At 39.6% G+C, this 25,240-nt stretch overlaps 2 protein-coding genes across 5 annotated transcripts in view; both read right to left on the reverse strand.

Moving 5' to 3' along the window:
* rxfp2a (relaxin family peptide receptor 2a) overlaps positions 1 to 15,727 on the reverse strand; it is a 41,063-nt gene extending 25,336 nt beyond the window's left edge. The window contains exons 1-4 of one of the 3 annotated variants that reach the window (XM_008332888.3): positions 15,261 to 15,421; positions 7,371 to 7,511; positions 1,819 to 1,902; positions 726 to 831 (exon numbers count right to left, since the gene is read on the reverse strand). In XM_008332888.3, coding sequence (XP_008331110.1) covers positions 726 to 831; positions 1,819 to 1,902; positions 7,371 to 7,511; positions 15,261 to 15,315 — 386 coding nt within the window. In that variant the 5' untranslated portion in view covers positions 15,316 to 15,421. 3 annotated transcript variants of the gene reach the window in all.
* A 1,006-nt stretch (positions 15,728 to 16,733) lies between these two features.
* b3glctb (beta 3-glucosyltransferase b) overlaps positions 16,734 to 25,240 on the reverse strand; it is a 29,329-nt gene continuing 20,822 nt past the window's right edge. Inside the window, exons 16-17 of one of the 2 annotated variants that reach the window (XR_003052853.1) lie at positions 20,263 to 20,394; positions 16,734 to 19,968 (exon numbers count right to left, since the gene is read on the reverse strand). The gene's annotated coding sequence lies outside the window, so the exon portion shown is untranslated. The remainder of the gene's footprint in view (positions 19,969 to 20,262; positions 20,395 to 25,240) is intronic. The other variant, XR_003052852.1, reaches the window with a different exon arrangement.

Here is a 25,240-nt window from a genome sequence, read left to right on the forward strand (position 1 = left end):
CAGTAGGTATTGACGTGCGCTGTGGCAAACAATAGGGTACACCTTGTTGGTTTGGACACCTATCACCGTCTAGGGTACACTGTTCAATCCCCTTGTTGGTTTGGACACCTATCACCGTGATGACTCCGGTTCATCACCACTGACTGATCAAGGTCGACAGCAGCGCACGTTTTGAGTTCTAGCTAAATGGCAATTAAACATTTTGTTTTCGAAGGGGGGCGGGACAACTGTCCATTTGGATTTAAACATTTAATTAAACATTTTGTTTTCGAAGGGGGCGGGACAACTGTCCATTTGGATTGGATAAAAATGTAATTAATTACGCGACCAATTAAGTTTTCAAATGTGTATTTAAGTCATTAGCCCTTTGGCCAGGTACTTGAAAAAGGGCGACGAGCTGATGATGCGTTGGAGACCCCTGCCACACACTGCAGGAATCAACCCATTACTGCTTTGTCAGTTCTCGTTAAAATGTATGAAACTCAGCGCTGAATATAACTGATCTTCTTTGGGCTTTTTCATTACTTGTGGTTAAAAAAAAAGAAAGAACAATTTTCAAACTTGAAATTGATTTTTCCAGCTCCTCTCTCTGAGTTGTTTTTTTTTAAACCTAAAAGCTGAAAAATAACAGTGTGGCCACAATCCCCCATTTATACAATGCAAAACGTTCTATAAGACACAGCTGTAAAGGGACAAAGAGGATTTTCTGTTTCTTTTTTACTCACAGCCAGGTCACATTTGGAGACAGAGGTGGAACATTCTGAAGGTTCACCTCCACACACACCACCTCTGTCTGGATGCAGTCACAGCTATCTGGATATTCCTGCAAAACTACACACACACACACACACACACACACACACAGTAAGAGCCTCTTCTAAGACGTGACAACATATTCAATTACCTACTTAATTTGACATGTTTTACATTGTGTCAGACATGTTTTTTTATGGCCTGCAGAAAAATTGGCAAACATCAGGACCAAATCCATTTTGAATGAAGGATGTGTTTGAGTCAGGATGTGTTTCTACTGACAGTTATATCCATTAGGGCACAGTCCATCTCTGACTCACTGTCACTGACTCACAGCAACCTTCAGGTTTATATTAGTTTGTGAGAAAAGACTTTACACCTGAGGTGTGTGCTCTGAATCCTAACAACTGCATCACAGCTAGTGATTAATACTAGGAGACATTGGTGTACTATACAGTACAGCACAGTACAGTACTAACTAACTACTTATGATGTATGTGCATCTCTAAGAGTACAATAAGCACTGCAATATTTTATTGTAAAGACATACAGTTAGTGGTCTCGTAAATATTGCTAGGTGTTCTAATGCAGTAGTAAACTGTAATACCATTTGAAGTAAACCTGTACATTGTATAAAACATTATAGTATAATATAGTAGTAATTGTATATGATTGTAAAGAAAAGTATACTTCACTACAGCATTGTAAGTTATAAACAAGATAAATAGTTTCATATACTACACTATTAAGAACCATAACCATATAGTACTACTGTATACTAACAGTATTACACAGTGGAGTACAAATATAGTACATATAGTATATGTTTTAGTAGAAATTGTACTTATGATGTATGTGCATCTCTAAGAAGAGTGTATTGCAGTGAAGTGTAGAATAGTAAGCAGTGGTATAATTATAGTAATATGAATGTGTAGTATAGTAAACTGTGTAGCAAAGTAAGGTATAGTGTAGTACTCTACAGTGGAAAATCAATGTCAAACAGTACAGTACAATAAAGTAGTATAGCATGCAATGTGTACTACAGTATCAAACTACTTTACTTACAACACTCATCCCCGGAGTACTGGTCCACAGGATTGGTATTCTCTAAAGTTTCACCCACTATATCTGCCCATCCAATGTTGTCCCCTGAAAAAAAAAAGAGTTTCAGGGTTTTATGTATTTTCTCCAGACGTTCAGTTTGTCCATTTCTGAAGCGGTAAAATAATCTCGCACTCAATGTAGTCAACATACCATTTTTATTATGAAAGTATGACATTTATAAGACTGAAATATAATAAATAAATTTAAAAAAGCATTGATATGCTCCAGTGATGTTTGCATACCAATACTTTTTTCTAGACCACAGATGTGCGTAACTGGTCATATCAGGTCACACGCATACAAACAAATTCACTATTAGTGATTTATTTCGCAACAGTCTGCGTTGAAGATTCTTACTTGCAGAGTGACAGCTTAATGATGTAAATTTCCTCCTCGCAGGGCTGGAGCTTCAAAAACATTTTTTTTTTAATTTCTGCATTTTATTGAACAAATAAAAATGTCTTAATAAAAATTGCAGCTGCATTTCTGTTACGTACTTTGAAAGAAAAATAAACGTCAGTAATGTTGCAATTCTTTTAACACGTTATTAACAAAGGTCGTCTTTGTTAAAAAGTGTGTAGAAATGTTTATACTGTTGTGTCAATTTCGTGTGACGTTGTTTCCAATAAAAAAATGACTACATTCACCTGCTACTGCAGTTAGTAAAACATTCTCTGACTGTACGGGTCACAGGTGGGACAAATCCAAATACCTCTGGTTTACACAGAGATGTTCAAATGACCACAGACTTGACTGAGCCCCGTGAGGCACATCCACAGCGGTTCGTCAAACACGCCAACACCCAGTCAGAACTAACTAAGCCCTGCTTCCAGTCAGCTGCCACTCAGGACTACCCAGCGCTGCACGGATTTCTTCCTGGCTTTCCGCCTGTGTGCTGAGGCGTGAACATTGTGACGTGGTTTATGACACACAATCTACACACCTACAGCTAAAGCTAAGTAGGACAGAACATTATGCAGCGCAAACACTTGTTGCCCAGGAAGGAAAAACAATTTTTTTCACCTGGTGTTAGTCTATTTTCGTCTTCTCATACACACACGTAGTGAATCCGACAGTTGATGCCACATAAACATAAGGAAATGTATACCATAGATAACACCAAGGCTCAGGTCAGCCATGTCAGCCCGTCCAAACCCAAGACCTAATTACAATTTCACAAAGGTATGAATCATTTTGATTGACGTGTGTGTGTGTTCTAGGTGTAGGTATCCTTGTGGGGACATTTCTTCAGTAAATGATTGGTTGTGGGGACCAGTTGACCTGGTGGGAACATTTTCCGGCCCTGAAATGGACAGAGGGTATAGAGTTTGTGGTTAGGATTAGAATTAGGACCGGGTTAGGGTTAGGGTTAGCGTAAGGAATAACATGCGTCATAGGTATGGTTGAGGTTAGGATAAAGGTTTGGAGAATGCAATATGTCTGTGTGAAGTCCTCATAACTCATGAAAACCAGACTGTGTGTGTCCTTTTTGATGAGGCTGGTCCAAGATCAGTCAACAGCAGCGCCATCTCTCTAGGCTACAAAGTAATTGCTTGAGTTTCAGAAAAAAAAAGAGAGACAGACTCCTTGAAGGTGTTTAGTCTAGAGGAGGTGAAAAGGTCACGTAGGCAGCGCTGAAAGGAAAGGAGAGGAAACGAGAGAACGGAAGGAGAGCGTTATATTAGAATATTCATCTTCGGGGGTGTGTGTGTGTGTGTGTGGGGGGGGGGGGGGGTAGGAGCAGTGATGGTTCTACTGCAGTATTATCCATCATGGTTCACATTCATTATAGAACACAGACACGATCATAAAGAAATGGGGGAATCAAAGAGGAAGAGCACTCGTCTTCATCTGTCCAGAGTGTATGTACTACAGCAGGTACTGCTGAGCCAAGTCTCCAGTTACTGCAGTACACAGTAGACTGTTCAGAAGACACAAGTTGAATTAGGAGCGACAGTCGCAGCCTTCAGGTTGGAAACTTACATATTCAATGAAATTTTATTTGTCAAAACATCAACAACATGAAGTGTTGGTGCATTTTTTCACTTTCAAAATTCATCAAGTGGACCAGATTGAACCCTCCAGTGGGCCGTTTTTAGCCCGCGGGCCATATGTTTAACACACTTGTTGTAAATCATGTTAGTCGGACAGTTGCCAATGCACACATACAGATCAGCCACACAGGGAACAAAAACGAGAAGAGAGAGCGAGAGAGAGAGAGTCAGGTTATCTTTTTTTTTTTTTTTACAACTGTCATTATGCCCATGATGCAAAGCATGGCAGTGAGCTTGGCTCTGAGGACAGACAGCCTGAGGAGGATAGAAAAGTAAAGGACTCACAGTTACTAGCACAGTGACAAAAGGACACAAAGGCTGAAACCGATTCATGCCCTGACCTGGATAATAAGGAAGAAACTGCTTTATCTTTGAGAAAAAAAATACTACTACTGCCACTCGTACTACTACATCATTTGAGATCCTGTACAGACTGATAACATCAGTCATGATGGATTAACTAGTCCAGGTCTAAGTGCTCCTGAATGTGGTCTTAAATCACAATGAAATAAATACAAATATTTTATATGGGTTTAGGAAAATGGTTCAGGCCCATCCCATAAAAAGACTCAAAGACTGGACTGGACCAAACACAGATCTATTTTAACAGAGTTACTGAGACTGTAATCTAAATGGTGCAGTGTACAAAAAAAAAGAAACAAAAAAGGCCATGTATACAGTTATTGTTTAGTTATTTATTTATTTTCCTGACCCCATACTAGAACAAAAGCTTTGCACAGATGATGGTTCGGAAAACTCCCAAAGAGAAAACTAATTGAACAAATTGAAATACTATAGAGAACCTGATAACATGTATATTTTGATCTGTACAAACCACTGTATGCGTTGCTGCCACCTAGTGACTGGAGGCTTGTTATCATTCAAATATTACAGCAGTGGTACACTTGTGTCCAGTATTATTCCATTGGAAGCCCCTCACGTCCCCTGAGGGGGCTCGCCCCACTATTTGAGAAGTACTGGTTTAGACCAAGATGTTAACAGAAACAATTTAAAAGTTGAGATCAAATTTTGACTGGGTTTTATCCCAGTCCGATGATATGTTACAGAAAGTGCAGGTGAAAATAATGAGGTGGGAAGAAAAGGTGACTAAACCTGAGGGTAACCACAGTATCTGTGGCAACAGACGGTGGAGAAAAGACAGTGAGGAGCTCTTCAGAGTGAAGCTGAACGGAGCAGAGGTCAGGAGTGATGATTGACAGGAGACAAATAGTACCAAGAATGAAAGGCAAGGTGAACAAGGTGTCAACGTGTATAGTTTAGAGATGGAGGAAAGACCAGAGGCTGAGCTGGAGGCGGTGGGAGTTCAAATCTGTGATATCTGGATGGGGAGTGAGCAGCAAGGACGAAGAGAGTGGATATATTTCACAAAATATACTCGAGATTGTGCAACCACCCAGGAGGATGAAAAGGAATCCAGAGAAAGGATGCTGGAAATGACAAAAAAATAAAATGTGAATTAGGAGAAGAGAGGTGGCTGATAATCAGCCGTGGGCGGTGGAGGCTATGGACTAGTGGCAGAAACTCTGGAGCGATATTTCTCAGCGAATAAAATGTTACATCTTAATGTGACAGAGATATTCTACTTTGCCCATTTGTACTCCATTTTTCCTGGGCTGCCCGTGCTGTCAGTGTCAATCTGTGTTCACGTCATTTTTTGCTGGAAAGGGAGGAGAGTTTTTCCCACTCGTCTGTACTGTTCCACTATATGGCCAAGGACAACAGGACACTCCAGGCTCTGGATGACTGCATTTCTCTGAAGAGCTGTTTGTCCCTGTGTTTTTGATTTAATTATGGTAAATTTTATTTAAGTCTGGGACGAGCCGTAGGAATTCTTCTAACTGTTTCCTGCGAATGAAAATACTGTATGTGCCTGCGCTGGGAAAGACATTTAGGAGGGTCACCAAAAATAAAATACTCAGATGGTGAGCATATCTCCCAAGGTTAAAGTCAAATTGCTTATGTCATGAGCCAGTACACCACAGAACTGTAATCAAATTCTTATGCACGAGGGAAAATTGGACAATGCTGATCAATTGATGAAACATGAACTCCATAGCAGAGGTCGAAATGGAAACTCAAAAAGAATAAACAAACAGACTGAAATTCAGTGTAAACGTCAGGGGAAGGCAGATGAAATTCCATAGAGGAAATCCAAAGCAATGTCAAGCTTGAAGAGGCAATAAAATAAGAAAAACTGGACAGTCTGGACGGGGGAAAATTCTCAATTTTAGGCTGATTTTACCACACTTTGAGCAAATATTTAGACCCTTGAAGGACTCTTAAAATACAGGAATCTGTATCTGTCCCCGGCATCAGGACTCTGTTTTCAAAGTCAACAGCTTCAAAATAAGCCAATATACTTTCATGTACAATCAAATACCAAATATCTATACCATTTACTTCTTAATTTTTGGTGGAACTGCCTATGTTTTTCCCTCTATTATCTCACAGATAAAGGCCACCGACAAATGTTTGTTCTGTTAAATCCTTATATTAGCGTTTCTGTATATGTTTGTCATTTAAATAGAAAGGATTTTCTGCCACACCTCAACAAAGTTCATGACCTGGCTTTGATAAAATGTGGGTGATTTCTCTCCAAACATTCCTGATTTATTGATGCCAGTATAAGACATGGATTCTGCCTCAAGGGTCAACTCCCACTTCCATCAGGCTCCCATGTCTGGTTCCTTTGACCACTGATGCTTTGCCATAAAAGGCAGTGACATAAAACGTTACCGCTCAGGCAATAAAACCTCCATGAAACTGAGTGGAAAGCTTCTGTTACTCAGGAAAACACATTTAAATTACCTCAAAGGAACAACCTGTGATGGAACACTATATACAAATATATACATTTACTGTATATTTTTGTTTGTTTGTTTGTTTTTTAGTTTAATAAAATGATGTTGGTCATCATTTTATTAATAACATGCGTCAAAGGTCAAAGGTCATTCAAATCCTGATTTAAGGACAAAGAGTTTTATCAACTGAGGTAGATTCTTGAGCTACGTTTAATTGCCAAAACAGACTCTATTGTTGTTTTGAAGCTGAAACTAATTCATCGTGACAACAAAAATACTGTTAATATCCCTAGTGTAGTCAGTACGCCTGCCTTGCATAACAGAAAGTTCTGGGTTCGATTCCCAGAGGCGCCACGTATCCCTAGTGGTGCTTCCTGTGGCAGATGTGTTGGCTGCAAATACTCAAACTGTAAGTTTCCTCATAGTGGAGCAAACAAATGACTCAATTATTATTATTATTATTATTATTATTATTATTATTATTATTATTATTATTATTATTATTATTATTATTATTATCCGCCCACTACTAAAAGCTCAAACTAGAAAGCAGTCTTGTGCAACGGGGCTAAAAGTCATGTTGTTATTTGAATCAAATGAAGAAGAACATCTTCTTAGTTCTTATATTCACTCTTACCACAGCGGCGTTCGTCCGCTCCATTGGGACAGTCCTTGTGTCCGTTGCACTGCAGAGCCTGGGGGAGGCACTCACTCAAGTTCCCACACGGGAACTGCCCCAAGGGGCATCGAACCTCTGCTTCCACTTTGCTCGACAGGGCTGAGGAAGAAACACAGTGAAGAGGAGTAAGATTACAAAGAAGAATACTGAGGGAATGTTACTGAGCAACAGGGTTCTCTAACCGGGGACAACTAAAGCCCCAGTGGCACTGTGAGAGCAAACAGTTTGAGCTGAGTCAGCCTACCATCGGCCATTAAAGAGGCCGAAACATCAATGTGGAAAGTGTTTGCTTCTCTATCTGGTGTGTTTGTTTTCTCACACATAGACAGAGGCAAAGACATCCGAGGCACCAACTCCAGTTTGACAGGTTAAAAAAAAATCAACACAGCACAAAAGAATGTCAGGACATGAACGTCAAAATGGTGCCTGCAATAAGGACATAACCCCAAAAACGGATGCGTCTGTCAGCCTTCCAGTGACACACACAGGAACATGGTTTCAAAATAACGTTCCTCCGATTCAGTGCACGGGAAAAGACAAAAACAAAATAAATTGAACGAAACTCACAGGACGTGAGGCTGCAGACACACACACAGACCAAAGAGACTTGGTTAAAGGGAGATAACGAGACACAAGTGTGGCAGGTGTTGGTAATTAAGGAGAGAGGATACCCAGCAGGACAGTGGAGACACTGGAGGGACAACTGGACACAAGTGTGAAAGAAAAGACAAAACAAGTGAGGTGTGACGCTTTGGCCCAGAGGCAATTTCTCTGTAAATGGTGTAGAACCCCAGGGTTCCCCTCCTGGGCAAGATCGAATCCCAGTCAGGGCGGTGGGTACCTTCCAGTGGACTCAGCACCCACAGGAAGGTTCAGGGGGGTTGGTACAGTGCAGTGGGATTTGGGTGGTGGTCATAGAGGCTGCTGCCCCCGCGACCTGGTAATGGATAAGTGGATGACAATGGATGGATGGAAAACAAGTGATGTGAGATTAACAGGGAGGTCAACCTAACATGGAAGTCAAACATAAAAATTAAGAAAAGCTAAAACTGCAACTGTGTTTCATTACTTTACACACAGAGAGATAGATACACAGTGGTTTTTGTGTTGTGTGAGCTCTTCACATTGACATAATGCATTTCTTTGCTCTTGTAAAAATACAAACTTCGGGAGAAAAAAAGAAAACGTAAAACAAAAAGGTCATGTTACCAAAACGATGGAATTTACAACAATAAATTAAAATGGGCTCACAGATGTAGGAAAAATTCATTTAGAGAAAACAGGAACTATAAACGTTAAAAACTATTTTTTACAACACATGTTTCTTTTTTTTAACAAGTTGCTTGGTTTGACTGCATCAACTTTTAAACTTGAGTTTTTCTTTGCTCTCCATCCATCAAAAACCTCCTTCACTCCTCACCTCCTCTGCTCTGTTGACTGAGCGACTCAAAGCTACTGCCGCCGCATATGGGCTGTGAGTGTGAACTTCACAGCCCATATGGCTGCAACTACTACTTAGAACAATATGTAAAAAGAAAAAGGTGAAAATGAATGTAGGGGGCAGTGTCACTGCATATCAACACGGCCACCTCAACTTCTAGTATCTTTTATTTTTTCTATAGAAATACATATTAAAAATGGTTATTTCTGCAAAGGTACATTGGTCCTCATGAAAAAAAAAGATGTTTCATATTTTCTGCTTGGTCGTGTCTTTGCTGATATTACAGTGGATGCTAGATTAATTAGCCACATTTTTGATATTCCGTGTTTCTTTTGAAGTTGCTGCCTTTGCTGCTGTATTTCCACCTGTGTCTTCACTGTAACTGTACCATTCTGCCCTCATGCTGTATTTCCTAATTTGGGAATCAGGTAGACCCAACTATCTCTGCCTGTCTGTTGGTCATGTCACACACTGCAGTCATGACCATGGTGCAGCCTGTCTTTCGCCCGATGTTAGATGTCTGGGATTGGCTCCAGCCCTCCCACCGACTAGTAACAGGAAAAACAGAGGTTGGATGGATGGAAATAGCTAAAAATGGCAGTAACTGAGCAGCAATAAAGACCCGTGACGCAACCATAACGACGGTTGAAATCAACACATCTAACGCACAGTTGCCAAATAAATAAAAGTGTAGGGGAAACAGATGGACACAAGCAAAAACAGAACTAGTCCTCACTTCTCAAGAAGATTTAACATAAACCTTTCATAATAATTTATTAACGCCTCACACATCACAAGCATGAGTCGGCCGCGAAATCTGGCACGAAGACCTCCTTTGACAGTTAATTTACGGCAGACCATCCAGGGCCAGAGCAGTAAAACAAATCCCTCATCACTGGCTGCCAGACAACACAAGTCTCGGTGAGGGTCACAGGGACCATTACTCTGGTCCTGGTCTACAGACAACCTGTACGCCATACCCAGAAGCAGTTTTTCTGGGCTTCGTGTAGTGGGTTTAAAACAGTGTCACCATCTCCAGGATTTAACACCGTCACTGTGAGGAGGACAGGAGTTACAGTGTTATGGGAAACAAGAAAACACAACAGGATTCTTATCTTTACTTTGATTTCATTTGACCTGATTTATTCCCTTTAGTTTGTGTCCATATGTCCATATTACACTTCAAGCATTTGAGTAGATTCCGTAGAATTAACTCTAATAAACCACCAACCAGGGGTCTCAAACTCCTGGCCCCGGGGACATTTCTGGCCCAAGAACTTCTCATGTCTGGCCCATGACTAGGTTTATATATAGTTTATTATGAATGTTATTATAAACTGTACATACTACTAGCTTTTTGCAATATATTAGTATCATGTATTTACTGTAAGTAAGACAAATACTTTTTCTAAAACCCTAGGATAAGGATGTGGCCCTCCAAGGAAATGACAGCGGCAGCAGCGGAGCCCCCCGCCCCAGATTTAGACAAATGTTGTTCTGAATCTGTTTGGAAACACACTGTGTTGGTATATTAGAATGGATCCTATGGAGTCTAGTGCTGTTGGGGTCCTCAACTCTGCGTCACATGAGCATAAGAAAAATAGCAAACAATCCATGGTGATACCTCAAGCCAATACAGTCATTAGCGGAGTGTGCCTTTTGTTTCACAGTCGGACAGGAATGATTCCTTACTCACGTCTTTTACATTCAGGTTCTACAATTACTGCATCAAAAAAACAGCTCCACAGTGAAGCAGCAACAACACTGACGTAACAGTGCGTAACAGTGAAACTTAACAACCACAACCAAACAATCGGTATTGTTGTTAAAGATTAGGTACAGTACGATAGTTCTTCACCCGTGGGACTGGGACTATTCCTTTATCTGAGGTGTCATGATGAAAAAGAAGAAAAAAACAAATCCTCCTATCTAAATTTCTTGAAATAGTCAAAAACTTTACATGAAAAAGGCTCTGAAGTTTTCAGATATTACTTTACTCTATACCAGGTATGGTCAAACTAAGGCCTGGGGGCCAGATGTGGCCCGTTCTGCTTTTTAATGCGGCCCACCAAACCTTTACAAATTACGGTATACAATTTGTTTATATTATCATTATACTTCTGCCCTTTTCCCTGCAATACCAACATTTCCCCAATAGATGGCTCAAAGATTTGCACGAACACTTCATCTATCTGCTCCTGACCCGGCCTCCCTGTCAAATTTTAGGACAAAAATGTCCCACGTGCCCAAGCCTGCTCTATACTTAAAATCAAAATGAAAACATGTGACTTTATTTTTTACATTACAATTGACCTTTTTTCATTTTTAGATTACAATGAGGAAAAGTGAGATTGTGAAACGTTCCATGATTTGAAGATAACAAGTTTGAATATCATGCGACAAAAAGGAGGTTCGTCTAAAGACTTGAAGGAAAGACTGGATTAAACAGGAACATCATCAGCTGTTTAAACTGATAACGTTAGGCTGATTATTAAAAAAGATTGCACAGAATCACAAATGCTAATTTTTGATGTGTAAAACTTTAATTTAAACTCCAATACATGATGAATGTTAGATGAAAAACAAAATGATTAATCCTCTGTTTCATTTGCTGGAAACTTCCATAAATATACTGAGATGAGATTAAAGTGGTAAAACTGGGACTTTCTGATAAAAGTGGACATGGTGGTTTACAGCTGGGGGGTGGAGGAGTGGGGAAGAGATGAAAATGATGGAGAACAGAGGTGGCATGATGACAAATGAGCAAGAATGCATTGCATTATGAATGGTGACAGCCTGAGCCTCTGGACGCTGAGTGGAGCAATGACGAAGCACACGGCGCACACAGGGACAAAAGCAGCACACTGGGTACAAAACTCAGGGAAAAAAAACAAACAAAAAAAAACCGACTGAAACAAAAACATCTGAGATTAAAATTTGTTTTCACACCATACCATGATAACAAGCAACCGTTCGGAGCAGACAAAAAACTCACAAAGGCAAAAGCAGCTTTAAAACCTAACATACAGCACGCCGTCTTTCACTGCCTTGCACATAATACAACCGCAGCTCCTGTTCTACTCTCCAGTGTAGGTGGTGTTGTCGCATGTGTGGGTTTATATTCTACAGTCACTGACTCTGATGGTAGTGGCTGCAGGTTTAGGCCGTGTATTGGCAGCATGTACATAAATCAGCACGTTTGTTTATGTGGGTGGGCGTGTTTGTTCCACATCCGTAGACATTTCAATTATTATTTTTCTATCATCTATTTGAGCAGTTGAACTAATTGGTTATGACACATTTAGAGAGGATCAGGCAGCAGGTTAGTGTTCACCAAGATATACTGACAGAGAAGAAAAGTGAAGAGGCCAAGAAGTGATTTAGAGTGAAATCCTGTCAGCCTTTGTTACTTGTCCAGAGCAGAGGATGCTTACATCACAACTCCGTGTCCAGATGGACAAAAATCACTCCCTCATTCATCATCAGCTGCTTTATTTTTTTTGAAGGACGCAGGACAGGTCAAGAGGCAGAGGAAACCCTGGACAGGTCAGCACGGAAGAAGAAAAACGTACAGACCCCATTAAACAGGACGGCATGGATTCTTTGCAGGGTGTAAACTAAGGCAGTGATTCCCGACCAGGCCGTGGTCTGAGACTTTTGCAAATCATTTTTCTTTGTTCGTCAATGCATAGTGACAGACAACTTTTAAATACTCTTCCACTAGATGGCAGCAGATGGCTACAAAAACTAAAAAAAAAAAAAAAAGAGTTGTTGAATAAGATCTTTCTTCAATTCCTGCAGGTGTATCAGTATTGTCTTCAACCAAACAGGCAGACATTGCACACTCAGTAAATTCAAACTAAAATATTATCATATTTCATGACATATACTGAGGTGTTTTAAATGAAAAATACAGTATGTGCCAGGGCTGAAAACAGGTGAGGAAACTCTCAACAAGGGATACTTCATTCAGCTACATACTTGAAAACGTGCAAGTGTAGCTTATTAAAGTCAATGTCAGTAGTAAATTGTTTTTAGGTTTGGAATATTTTTACATCAGGCATGAAACGAAAGATATTTGGAAAAGTTGGGAAGATAAGGTCATAATACCCATTAAATTTCATACAATAAATGTGACATTTCAATAATACACCAAAGCGGGATTTGTGATTTGTTGATGACATTGGTTGAAATTATATTTGAAAATTATAATTTCTTCTATGAACAGTGAGAGATCCACCCGGCATGCATCGGAAAAGCATTTTAAAATACACCGCTTCAGATACGAGGAGAGGAGACATTAAAGGGTTAAAACAGGAGGATAATTGAACTGACTGCTGGGACTGTTGATAAGCTAAACAGAAACTGCAGCCACATGAGTTTGACTTTTTATTTAATATTAAAGTATAATATATTCATATCTGTTCTCTAAGTGACAGATTCAAAAACTTTAAAGTGTGTTGCCTTTGGGCAGAGTGTGACAGTTTGTCCTTCTGAACTTTGAAATCAAGGATCAGCGTCTTAGACAAGCTCTTCTGAGTGCCTGCATTATTTAGTCATAAATAATGTACCAAATCAGATTACTGTGATGACCAGACTGAATCGCCAAGACTTAGTTGATGTACAACCCTCTAAATCTTCATTCTAGCATTGCGGCACGCTGTTGTATTGTGAAAAGGATAACATCCTAAATCCCAATAATCTCTGCTAATCTAGTCTAAATCCAGGTCTTTGGTAACACTGTCTCTAAAAGAATATTTGACTGACAACAGGCCAAACTTGTGACATACTTGCGCGGTTGAAATCCGACGGGAATTGTCTGTCAGGAGAAGTTATTAAGAGGTTGAAATAACACTATCAACACTGTAAAAACTAATTTTTATCGTGTGTGTTCTGGGATTACTCCCAAAGAGAAATAGCCGGAAAAATTCTGCAACATCCATCACAGACGTTACGTCCTTGTGTTACACTGATGGGAGAGGAATGTCATGGTTATTAGTCTCTGAGGGGTTGACATGCACTCAGAGAGGTCAGTCGTTCAGAACTCCATATCATCTCCACAACACATGTGCTTTAAACATTGACTCTGGCTTCCCATTCCTTTCATTCAGTTTCAGTTTTGTTCATTCATAGCCTGTGACTCATAGCCTATGTTCTACTAATGAGGTTCAGAGTGAAAGTGCATTATATTTATGTTTCTAAGTCCCATTTTCGTTCAGCACTGACAGGAGTAAAGACTTCGTGACATACGTGGTTTCCCAGTGTTTAAATTCTAATTAGTCTGAATCAAAGAACAGCATGACTAAGGCTGTAAGACTGTAAATCTGTCGAACGTATTGGTTTTCCATGTCGAGAACGAGGCCATTATTCAATTTCTATTTGCAATTTTATTGCAGAAATGACTAACTGTCCAGACGTCAGGGCAGTAATCGATACATTTCACACACAACGCACACACACACAGTGACAGCAATTAGCACATACTTTACTATATAACAGCTACAACTTTAACTAACCAAGACCTAATGAATACACATGATGTAAGGAATGAAAAAGAATATATAGTGTAGTATATATATGGATATAGTTTGGATTCATTTAAATTTTATACTGGATATGTTTCATGTATATCAATTATACATGCAGGTCAGCTTTGAACTTTAACAAGAATATATATAGACTATATCTATATGCATATAATATATACACCGAATATTTATATATGTATATGTAAATATATATAAATGCACACACATATTTATAGATATATTTAAATATAATAATACAAAATATATATGTATTTCTTTTTCTCTATTAACCTGATATATCCAAGAGAATAATGGACCATTCTAACCAAGGATTTAAGCCATGTTTTGTTGTTACTTCAGCCTCATTGACCGTCTCGGCTCTCATCTATTGACCAAACAGCCAAATCCAACAGACAGAGGTGTTTAATCTCATCTTATAATTAATTAAACTGAACAACATCACACAGGGAGGTCTGGGCTCTGCTAATAATAATGATAATAATAATAATAATAATACGGTGGGAAATGTGTGTGTGTGTGTTTACAATGCTTACTACTGGACACACTTCCACACAGCTTTATTTATGACAACAGGACTCATCAGCTGTAAGTCCACAGACACCGAAGAAGACAATTTACTACAACTAAACGACTAAAGGCGGTCCACATGTCCATCCACATGTCCATTATAGCAGCACAACTGTCAATCTCATTATAGATGTCAAACAATTAGATGCTAAGACAATCTCACGCATCATCGGGAAAAAAAATATTTGGATGAAAATATTACATTTCCAAGAACAGATGATATTTGGTATTTTATTTGTACTATTTACTGAATTAGATTTACGAGTAGTGCGCAGTGTGACCTTCTCCTACCTTTGATTTCAGTGTGGGTCAAGTGTATCAACAACATGAAGACAGGAACCTCCATCCTGACGATCACAACTTTCCCTGCGCTCAGGGTCGGTTCTCCTGCGTCTATGTATCGAATCTCCGGTGTGACTGACGCGTCAGCGGGAGTCCCGGTCAATGCAGTGAGTTAGAAAATACCATGGACAGTAAGTCATGAGGAACCGACTCATCTGCTGTGTGAGCTCAGAGCAGCAGCGCTGCAAGTGAATCCGAGTCTGTGCGTAAAAGCAGGAGCCACCCCCCACCCTCCGTCTCTCTCTCTCTCTCTCTCACTCACACACACACACACACACACACACACACACACACACACGGTCCGCACCACCAATCACACACACTGTGTCCTACCCTCTATCTTTAAATATATATTTTTCCATTCGCACTCTTGTCATTCTCCCAACAGTTTTCTCACAAACGCATTAAACCCTGGTCACGGCTGCATATAAAGTCTCAGGACCCCCCACCCCCCCTCACTCCTACCATCCAGCAGACAACGTGTGAAATAACAGAATTAAAGACATGTACTGCCTTCAACCATTTATCCAATTAATCCAATTATGCAGCCACCAGTGCAGGGGGCGCTGTGTTTGTGGTTCAGGTTCAGCTCAGCGCATGAAGATGAGAGAACTAGAGCAACACCTTTTAACTTAGGCAACAGCTGCACTAATGTGGCTGCACGAGCGGTGATTGGTTGATAAATGACGTGTACAGGTCTGGACAGCCCGCCAATTAGCATGGACATAGCCTGATGCTAGTCAACAATTAAATATTTTTCTTTTTTCATTTAGCATAGAACAAATAGGAGACAACATGATACAGGTTGTTGTCATAACGTGTTGTGTAAATGAGAGGCTGGTTTTTATTCGTTTCCAATATTTTATTTGGCTGGTGATAATAAAGAGACTTTTTTTAAATTCGTTTTTGTTTGCTACCATGTTTGTTTGTTAGCTTTGTGTCATTTTAGTTGAACTGGATTTATGTTCATGAAAGTGAAAGAATACAGTTATTTAAGTGTGTATGGTGTTTTAATCGCACTAATTCATTTCAATTAGTAAAAAATATCAGTATTTTTTTAATCAATTACTAGTAATTTCAGGTGAACCCATTTGAATTCCAGGCACCATTTTGTTTTTCACACACCCCCACACACCAGCCCTACTTGACCTGTAATAGTTACAGCATATGTCTAACTGTACGTTTGTGTCAGAGTGGTCTTCAATAATCAATAAGTGACATCTGGCAAATTCAAAATAATAATAATAATTTTTAAATGCTGGGGCTACAAAACAGGTGATTAACAGAGGAAGAGAAGCAGAACGCTGCAGCTGGGCTGTGCTCTATCTGAACAGTAAAATGAGCAGGAGTTAATGAGATAGAAGCAGAGAGCAGATGGACTGTCGTAAAAGAGTGGGGTCACTGCAGGGTGGGGGGGTGGGGGGGTTCTTTAATGGAAAATATTACCAAAAAAATGACTTTTTTGAGTGGATGAGAGGTTTTTTGGACAGGGATGAAAAGAAACATGTAACGTTTGTCACAGGCTTCCTTTGAATTATTCATAAAAAATTTAATCAGATGTTGGTCAATATCCAGTTTTCAAATGGCCAGAAATGTAATATACATACAGTTCAAAAATTGATATAACTATTAAGCAATTTCATGTATATATATATATGTGTGTATATATTTACATATATACATATGGCTAATCGTAACACACACTGTACTGCATGTAGTGTTAATTTGTTAATTTAATGTCAAATAGATTTTAAAGTAAAATGTATCCCATGTTACGCTCAGTCCTTATAATTAATAAACTTAACTTACCACCTGTACCACATAGGTTCACCTCACTCACACTCCAAGTGGTTTAATGGTGTATTTAAAAAAAAAAAGTAGTCTGTTGTTTATTCATGGGGAGTTGGCCTGCAGCTCAGAGAGGAAAACCATCTCGTTTCACAGGAGAGACCCATTTGCACCAATCAACACTTATGGACTACAATGGGCTGACAACATCAATGAGGAGAACGTCTGCTCTGTTTTATTATTGCGTGTCATCAGAATTCAGCTCATTCTCTTTCATCCACTACATCCTTATTAGGAGGACAGTGATCATCTCCAAAACCCCATTGATCAAGTCCCATTGTCTGACTAATGGATGTGCAAATCTGCTCCATTCATTCTCATTTTATTTCACCAGGAACAGTGAAAATCTGATTTGGATTCTGAGGAAGACAAAATGTACCTCATCTAATAAATATAGTCAAATAACACAGGAGAAGAGTGTACTTAGCACTTTACTGGTAAAAATCAATTACACCAGTTCATAATAATTATAATACTGGAACTTTTTTGAAATCTCCTCCTTTTTAATTATTAGGAAAGTAATGTCTCAGTTCAAATTTGAAACAGCAGGTTATGCAAAAATGAATTTTAAAAACAGAGCACAATGTTCCTTTAGAATCTGCATCAGTTTCAGCATCAGCACTACGATACTTTTTTTTTAACTTTAAAACACATTTTTGGCCAAACAGGCCTGAGTGATAAAGTCACCATATGTCAAAAAATAAAAACGATTTATTTATGAACAAACTGAGAGCCACCCCCAGCAAAAGGCATCTGAAGACTTACACCAAACAGCATCACTTAACTTTGCCACGTGTAAGACCGATCACAGTGACATCATAACACTGAGGCATCTGCCATGTGCTAAAAGGAGTGAACGGCTGAATAATTCATGACTGAATCATTTCAAAACTAAACGTCTCATTAAAACATGAATGAAATTCATTATGAAACCACAATTACAATTAAAAATATTTCATTGACAGGCTGCTGTATAATCTTGGTGTGAGTGGTTTGGAAAATGGGAGCTGCACACTTCCTTTTAACAAAAGTTACCACAGAGTTAGTAGCCAAACTGACACTGTTGTTGTTTGGTGGTAAGGCAGAGTTGGGTTGAGTTGAATCTGCGACCTACCGCAAAGCAGGCAAGATTCTTATCACTGCACCACTGCAGGAGAAGAGAGAGGAAGACGCACAAAAAAAAAAAAAACTAATTCAACAAGAGGAACAGAAAATAGCTCCGTGTTTAAACCCCTCCCACAGACGAGCTGCAGTTGTTTAGCTAAAATTTAATCTGCGGGGGTTATCTGTGAACGTAGGCTTTAAGCTGTGAGAGTTTTCTCTGCCTATACCTGTGAGAACAAAATAATTAGTGGAGTTTTATAAATGCCGTCTAGTGTTCAAAGTGCAACGTAGGACGCTCCTCTGGAGGGAGAGATGAAAATGAAATGTAATACAATAAGGGTTTAAATAGTCGTCAAATGTCAAGAACTTTATTAACGCCATCTTGACATTTCACAGCTGCACAAAGCTGTGATGGATATTAAACAATCATTATTTTAAAGCAGGGCAGCGTTGAGGGGGAAAAAGGTCGAAAAACAAAAAGACAAAACAAGGTAAATGTCAGAAATGCTGAAAAAAAAGTTAAAAGTTAAAAAGCTCAACTGTATAAATCAACTTGTTTTACTCAACAGTTTAGTCATTTATCAAATAACATCTACAATAAACACATCTATATTCAGCGCTCTATTAATACACTCCTACCACAGGCACAGACGGCAACTATTTATGGCAACAACAGATAATAATTAAAAGAAACCAATTAGAGAATAGCAAGTTTCTCCATCTATATATTCCTTTCTCTCTCCCTCGCACAAACACCCACACACAGTTTGTTACCTCGTTCAAGAGTAACTGATTCCCCTTTAAAGTTATTTTCTCGACCATTCAAGTTTCCTAAGGAGTATTTTAGTGACAGGAAGGACTGCAGAGAGTACTTTGAAGTACCTCCCCAGGATTATAGAGCCTGTACCGTCTTATGTCTCTGCGCTTGGCTTCAACAGAAAAGGTTGTGAACTGAATGACTGATGTTTCTACAGTTTATTCCTCGCCCTGGAGAGACTTACATATAAATGGGGAGAAACTTGTAGCAGAAACTAGGGTTCGTGTTAGCCATGCTAGGAATTCTAACAACCTTTAGATTTAAATAAAAATAAACAAAAACCCTGAGGTTGGTGCTGATATTGTTTTGTACCTGTTTTTGCACCTGTTTTGTGAGCTCAGCTGTTTTTTTTTTTTTTTTTTACAAATAGTGCTGAAGTAAGGCGTCACAGAGTTCTGGAAAAAATAAATAACAAACAGACTAAACAGAGAACTCCCTTGCGTCTTTTGCTGCTGAACAAGTAAAAATGATCGTTGCACATAACATTTAAAATATTACTCATTGTTTCCCATGATCAGAGTTTAGACCAGGCATGGGCAAACTAAGGCCCGGGGGCCGGATGTGGCCCGTTCAGCTTTGTAATCCGGTGCACCAAACTTGTTCAAATTCTATAATTGGTTTGTTTTGTGATTATACTTCTGCCTTTACCCTGCAATTCCTACATTTTCCCTATAGATGGCCTGGAGAAGGCTAAAAGCATTTTAGCATTTTAGCCTCTGCATGACTTTTACATGCCATCTTTCTGCTCCTGACCCCGCCCCCCTTGTCAAATTGTAGGACCAATTGTTGACGGTACCTGTATTTCTCAAGGCCAGTGTTAGTGGTGGTTAAATCGGTGTGTCTTAGTGGTCCAGGTCTGTGGACCTGGGTTCGCAGGTACGTTGGAAACTGTAAGGAAAAAATATTTGATCAGGCTTCTCTTCAGAAAACTTGACTTAAAGATAAACAATTGCTTCTAGTAAGAAGGCATTTCATGTTGTGAGGCACTAGTAAGGATAGATTTGAAGCTGTCTCTCCTTCATATTATATTTTCACATTTTCATATTATATAAAACACTTGGGGTTAAATTCAGGACCTGGATAACAAAGGACTGGCGGGGACATTATCATCTGAAGAAGATGAAGAGTTCATTTTTTGAGAGGAGGGGTCAGCATCCAGGGTTAGGGGTATCTTTAACTCACACAATCGTAGACACAGCGGCTGCATCAGATGCAGGATGTTTGTTGTTGGCTGGAGGTGGCTGAAGGTCGGTCCTCTCTACTATCAGCGGCTTCATCAGAAGAGACTGTTTCCTCTGACTCTCTGCCAAGATGCTGATTAAAAAAAAAAGGTTTGTCTCAAGTTCACATTTGGAAATTATTAAAAAAATAAGATAAAATACATTTCCAAATGGGTTTGTTTTACTGCGGTGGTGTCATGTAGCTCATAAACAACACGGTTCATATTCCCGTTACCTTTTCCTGACAGTTATCTTTTCCTGCTGCCAACCTTTTATGACCAACAAAGTAAATGGAGGATTAATAACCTGGGTAATAAACACTGTTTTACATCATTTTAGTTTGACTTTATTGTGTTGCGAAGGATTTTACGTGCAAGATGCTAATGATAACAGATGATTTCAGACAGCAGATAAAACAAAAGAGCAAATCCGAGGGCTTTAGCAGATTTGCTATTACATCTTCATTACATGACAAAAAAAACATTTTTTTCAATCGTTAAAATTTGACAAAACAATCAGAAAGATCACGTTTTCAACAAAGCCTAAATGGAAACCTGTTGAAATGATTTGCAGCAGGTTTTAAACTCCATCAGTTCTTCGATGAGGCAAAGAAGCGGGTTGTGATCTGGTTCCAGGACATTTCCCAGAAATCTACGGATGGAAACGCAGTGTTAAGATTGGAATGGAGGGTGTGAAGAGAAACAGCTTTTATGGCTTTGGAGATTGTTTTCAATATGATTGCTTTTTCATTAACACTTGAACAAACCACAAAATGAGCAGGTCGCTGCTTCAGGTTTCATCCAACCTTTGGAAGGAGCTGCAAGTGCAACCCCATGAAGTCCAACTGTACTATAGTTAGATCGTCCATCTACTTGGCTGACCTCGCCAGGCACAAACAACAGCTGTTCCTCCTCAGTGGGCTTCGGTTGCACGGGCTCCGTTTCTCCTCGGTGCTCAAAATGAGATAATTCAATAATGTATCGGAGAGAACAAGCAGCGCCGAATCCAGGAAACGTTCAGGCATTGGCCCCTGCGTGTCGTACAGAGTTAGCCTGTTGTGTTCAAATTTAGAGGTAACGCTTTATTAGCGATCAGCTGAATCTACAGAAATATTCATAATGACTTACAGACAAAGTATGAGCCGCAGCGTCCTGCTGTACTTGGCTGTACTTGTACTGAAACATGATATGTATTTATTGTCTCCGTGTTGTCCGTGTGTTCCGGTGACCTGGGGTCGGCTGCGGCCTTCTTCACAAGTCTTAACAGGATGAAGCACTTATCAGCAGCAGAGTTTTATTAGGCTTAGCTAATCTAGGTTAAAAGTAAAAGTAAAAAAAACAAACTACTTTATCCAAAACAGTAGGATTCCCAGTAAATGTATATTAAAAAAAAGTTAATTAAACATAAAGAAATCAACATTATACTTCTACGTGTAAAAACGTTAACTTTCCTCAAGATAATGAAAAGATTACAGAGAAACTCCAACATCAGATGATTAAATACTTAAATGGAAATTGTCTTGGTTTTAATAAGATGAGCAGAATAAAATGTGCTGCATCTCCAGTAATTCCACTTGTCGTTGCTCTAATTCAGTCAATCACGTTGTTATTTGCACGCACTGCCAACAAGAACCTTTGATTTAAAGCAACCTGAGCTTTAAAAACCACCTCAACACACACTGTTGCACTGTGCAGACTTCAACATCAGGTCAGATGACAACAAGTCGATTTCACAACTGACACAGTGTCCAGACTGACCAGGTGACCGCTTCGAGCATTCAGGAGATGCATGTTAATGGCAGCGTTCTGTCGTCCACTTAAACCAAGTTTGGACTCAGCCCCGTTCTTAGTTCCACTCTGCTCCTCGGCTGCTCATTAGCTTCAAGTCAAGAGATGCTCTTCTGCATATCTTGGCTCTAATGAATAGTAAGTTGACAAATCTCCACTGACTGCTGGCATCAGGACATAGTTTTCAGTACCCAGTGGGTATTTCCTCCTATTTGGACTTTTCTCTGCAAACTCGCAACATGAATTTGCTGAGAATGCAGGATGACCAGCTGTTTTGAAGATACCTAGAACAGCTGTGCTGCGTTAAAATCTTTATTCTGATGTTGAACATCTGTAGGTTATGCATAAATACCAAGACACAGAGTTTTAATTTTTTTTTAAAGAAAGGTTATTATAATATACAGTACATTCAGCTGTGACTGAGGCAACTCAAATAATGCTCAGTCACAGACAAGGAACTCAGGAACGAGCCACCAGACTGACTGTGTGTGTCCTGTTGTGGAAGTCAGTTCACACAGGGCAGCAGAATTTTGAAAAGTTTGGTGGTTTGTTTTTTTCCTTTAGACAGTTAAAAACAAGTTTTATGTCAATAGCCAAATGCCCTGGGGGTTGTAAAAATTAAAAAAATTCCCATAGGAAACATAATTATACAGAACATTGTTATGACCTTGGCAATATAACAAAGATATTTTGTTTAGTTCAGGAGGGATAACTTTGGTAACTGGACCTAAAAGCCAGCTGCCTTTCCACAGAGCCAACAAATATCAATGTAAAAGGCTGACGTTGTTGTCGTTGTCAGTGTCAGACTTGTGGCAGCTATTTTATAACAATATATTCATTGTGACAGTTGAAGTTCAGCTCTTCCACGGTCACACTTTTGTTGCTCCCCCGCTGATTCAAGTCAACAGACATTCTGAATCCCATTCAAATAAATAACTCTTAAGTTGTTTTTTTTTAGCCTTTGTTGAATGAAGTGAAAACGTTTGTTTAGCTCCGTACAAACACTCAGGTAAAACCTTCAACTTTGGTACAAAACCTGCGTCATTAGTGTGTGTGATTTGTCTTTCATGCTGACTTATGATGTTGTTTTAAAGGTGAACGGTGACGTCTGCTCGGTTCCATAGTGTAGCCGTTAGCACGCCTGCCTCTGAAGCAGACGGCAGAGAATCCTGGGTTCCATACCCAGAGGAACCACATGCCTGGCACCTGCTGGGCGCAGCCTGATAACAGCATATGTGCTGCTAACACAACAATTTCCTGAAGGGAGCTCCCGTGGGATTAATGAAGTGCTATCTATCTATCTACAGGAGACCAAGCTAAGCTGGAGTTGATGATGCTGAGATGATAACCAGGATTAATGGGACTATTAAACAATCGATTCTTTGAAAAAAATTATGATTACATTTTAACACACTCTGGAACATAACTTGCTAACATAAAAACAGTGACATAAAAACAGCAGCGGTGGAGGTCAAAAACACACCCAAAAACCAACATAATCATTCCATCACCAGCTCAGTCTTTACTGTGACAGCTCCATTAGGGCCGGTGGAGTGGAGCTGTGCCAAGCCCTGATGGAGTTTGGATTACTTTCTTTAATAAAACCCGTGGCCTGTTATTACCAACATTTTACTGTGTGGACACGGGAGTCCAGGCCCGAGCTGAGAGGCCTTCACACACGGAGACGTCGGTGCAGTGATCACAAGAAGCTCCCTGAAATACTGAGCACCTGAGTTTGACCGGATCTGTTGTCCGTAGCAACCGACGGGAACGCAAAAATGATGTGCTATGAATGAAGCCACGGAGGTGAGAGGAACACCAGACTGTTCATCATCGCTGTGTTAAAATTAGATGAAAATCACCAACGCTCTTACACAGGAACCGTGTGTGTGCTTGAAGGTCAGTTAGAATAATTAGAGGAGGAAGTGGAAACTCAGGCTGCAGACTGATGATTAAAACCTTTATTTATTTGAGATCTTATTAAGCATTAGCAAAAAAGAAATTGAGGATGTGATGCCATCCTCAATTAATACGTGTAAAACATTTTTATGTTTACATTTTTTTAAATTAAATCAATTTTGATCGTGTTTCTATAACATGAACAGACAGCATTCTGTGTGTGTGTGTGACTGTTAATTAGTCTCCTAATTAACAGTCACTGTTAATTAGGAGACTTTAGACTCAGGTCCTCAGACTGGAACCTTCGCTGCGACTCACTAGCTACAGTCCAACAGTGAACTGACAGTAGAGGGAGTGGAGACTCCCTTGTGTGTTTGCTGCAGGACACAAACACTTTTCCACTTTTCCACAAGTCTCCCAGGTTCATACCTCCTGCAGTTGGAGATCTTTAATCATTTTCTTTCAAAACATGCCTAAAACAAATGGTTTAATTTGTGCACTGTTTTTTTTTTTTTTTTTTCAGATGTGGCAGCTCGCCTCACTTTGTACATTATTTTAAAAAGTTGCTGCTTGTTTCCTGTTAGGGTAAAAGCTGAATAACCGGCAGCTAGAATCAGTTGAACTTTGAAACTTCCAACAGAAACAACAGTGGGATCATTAAATGAAAATGACTTGTGTGTCAATTCTTTCTTGTCAACGCCTGACTACTCGTCCTCTCCACTACCATAGATTTACCAGATTTACGAGTTTCATTGGAGCAAAACGTTGTCTTTGCTTTGCCTGCATCAGTTCTGAGACGGTTTCCCTTCCTTTTTTTTACTGTGAGACTTTGTGTTCCATGAAGCCCTGTAACACTGAGGGTGAGGTTTAACATTCAACGTGTGGAAGGTTGATGTCAGATCGTTAAAACCATGGCCTTGGAACATTTTCTCAGTTAGTGTAACTGGTGATTCTGTCACACACACACACACACAATAACAGTGTGTGTGTGTGTGTCCATATTTGTGGGACACGCTGCACCAAAACTGTGATAATGAGCCTCTATGGTTCTCTACAGGAGAGCCATGCCTGGCCAGCTTCTAACAAAGAACAATAAACCTCCAGCCCAACAGAGGCACATGGTGAAGCACTGCTCTGGGGAACAGTGGGTTCTATACAGTCCAAGCAGAAAAAGTACCAGCATGCTGGATTCACCACACTCTTCAGACACATACTGTATGTCACAGCACTGGAACCTAAAGGAAAATTTTTTTA

The sequence above is a fragment of the Cynoglossus semilaevis genome, chromosome 19 (assembly GCF_000523025.1).
Source record: "Cynoglossus semilaevis isolate Cse_v1.0 chromosome 19, Cse_v1.0, whole genome shotgun sequence".
NCBI classification, from domain to species: domain Eukaryota; kingdom Metazoa; phylum Chordata; class Actinopteri; order Pleuronectiformes; family Cynoglossidae; genus Cynoglossus; species Cynoglossus semilaevis.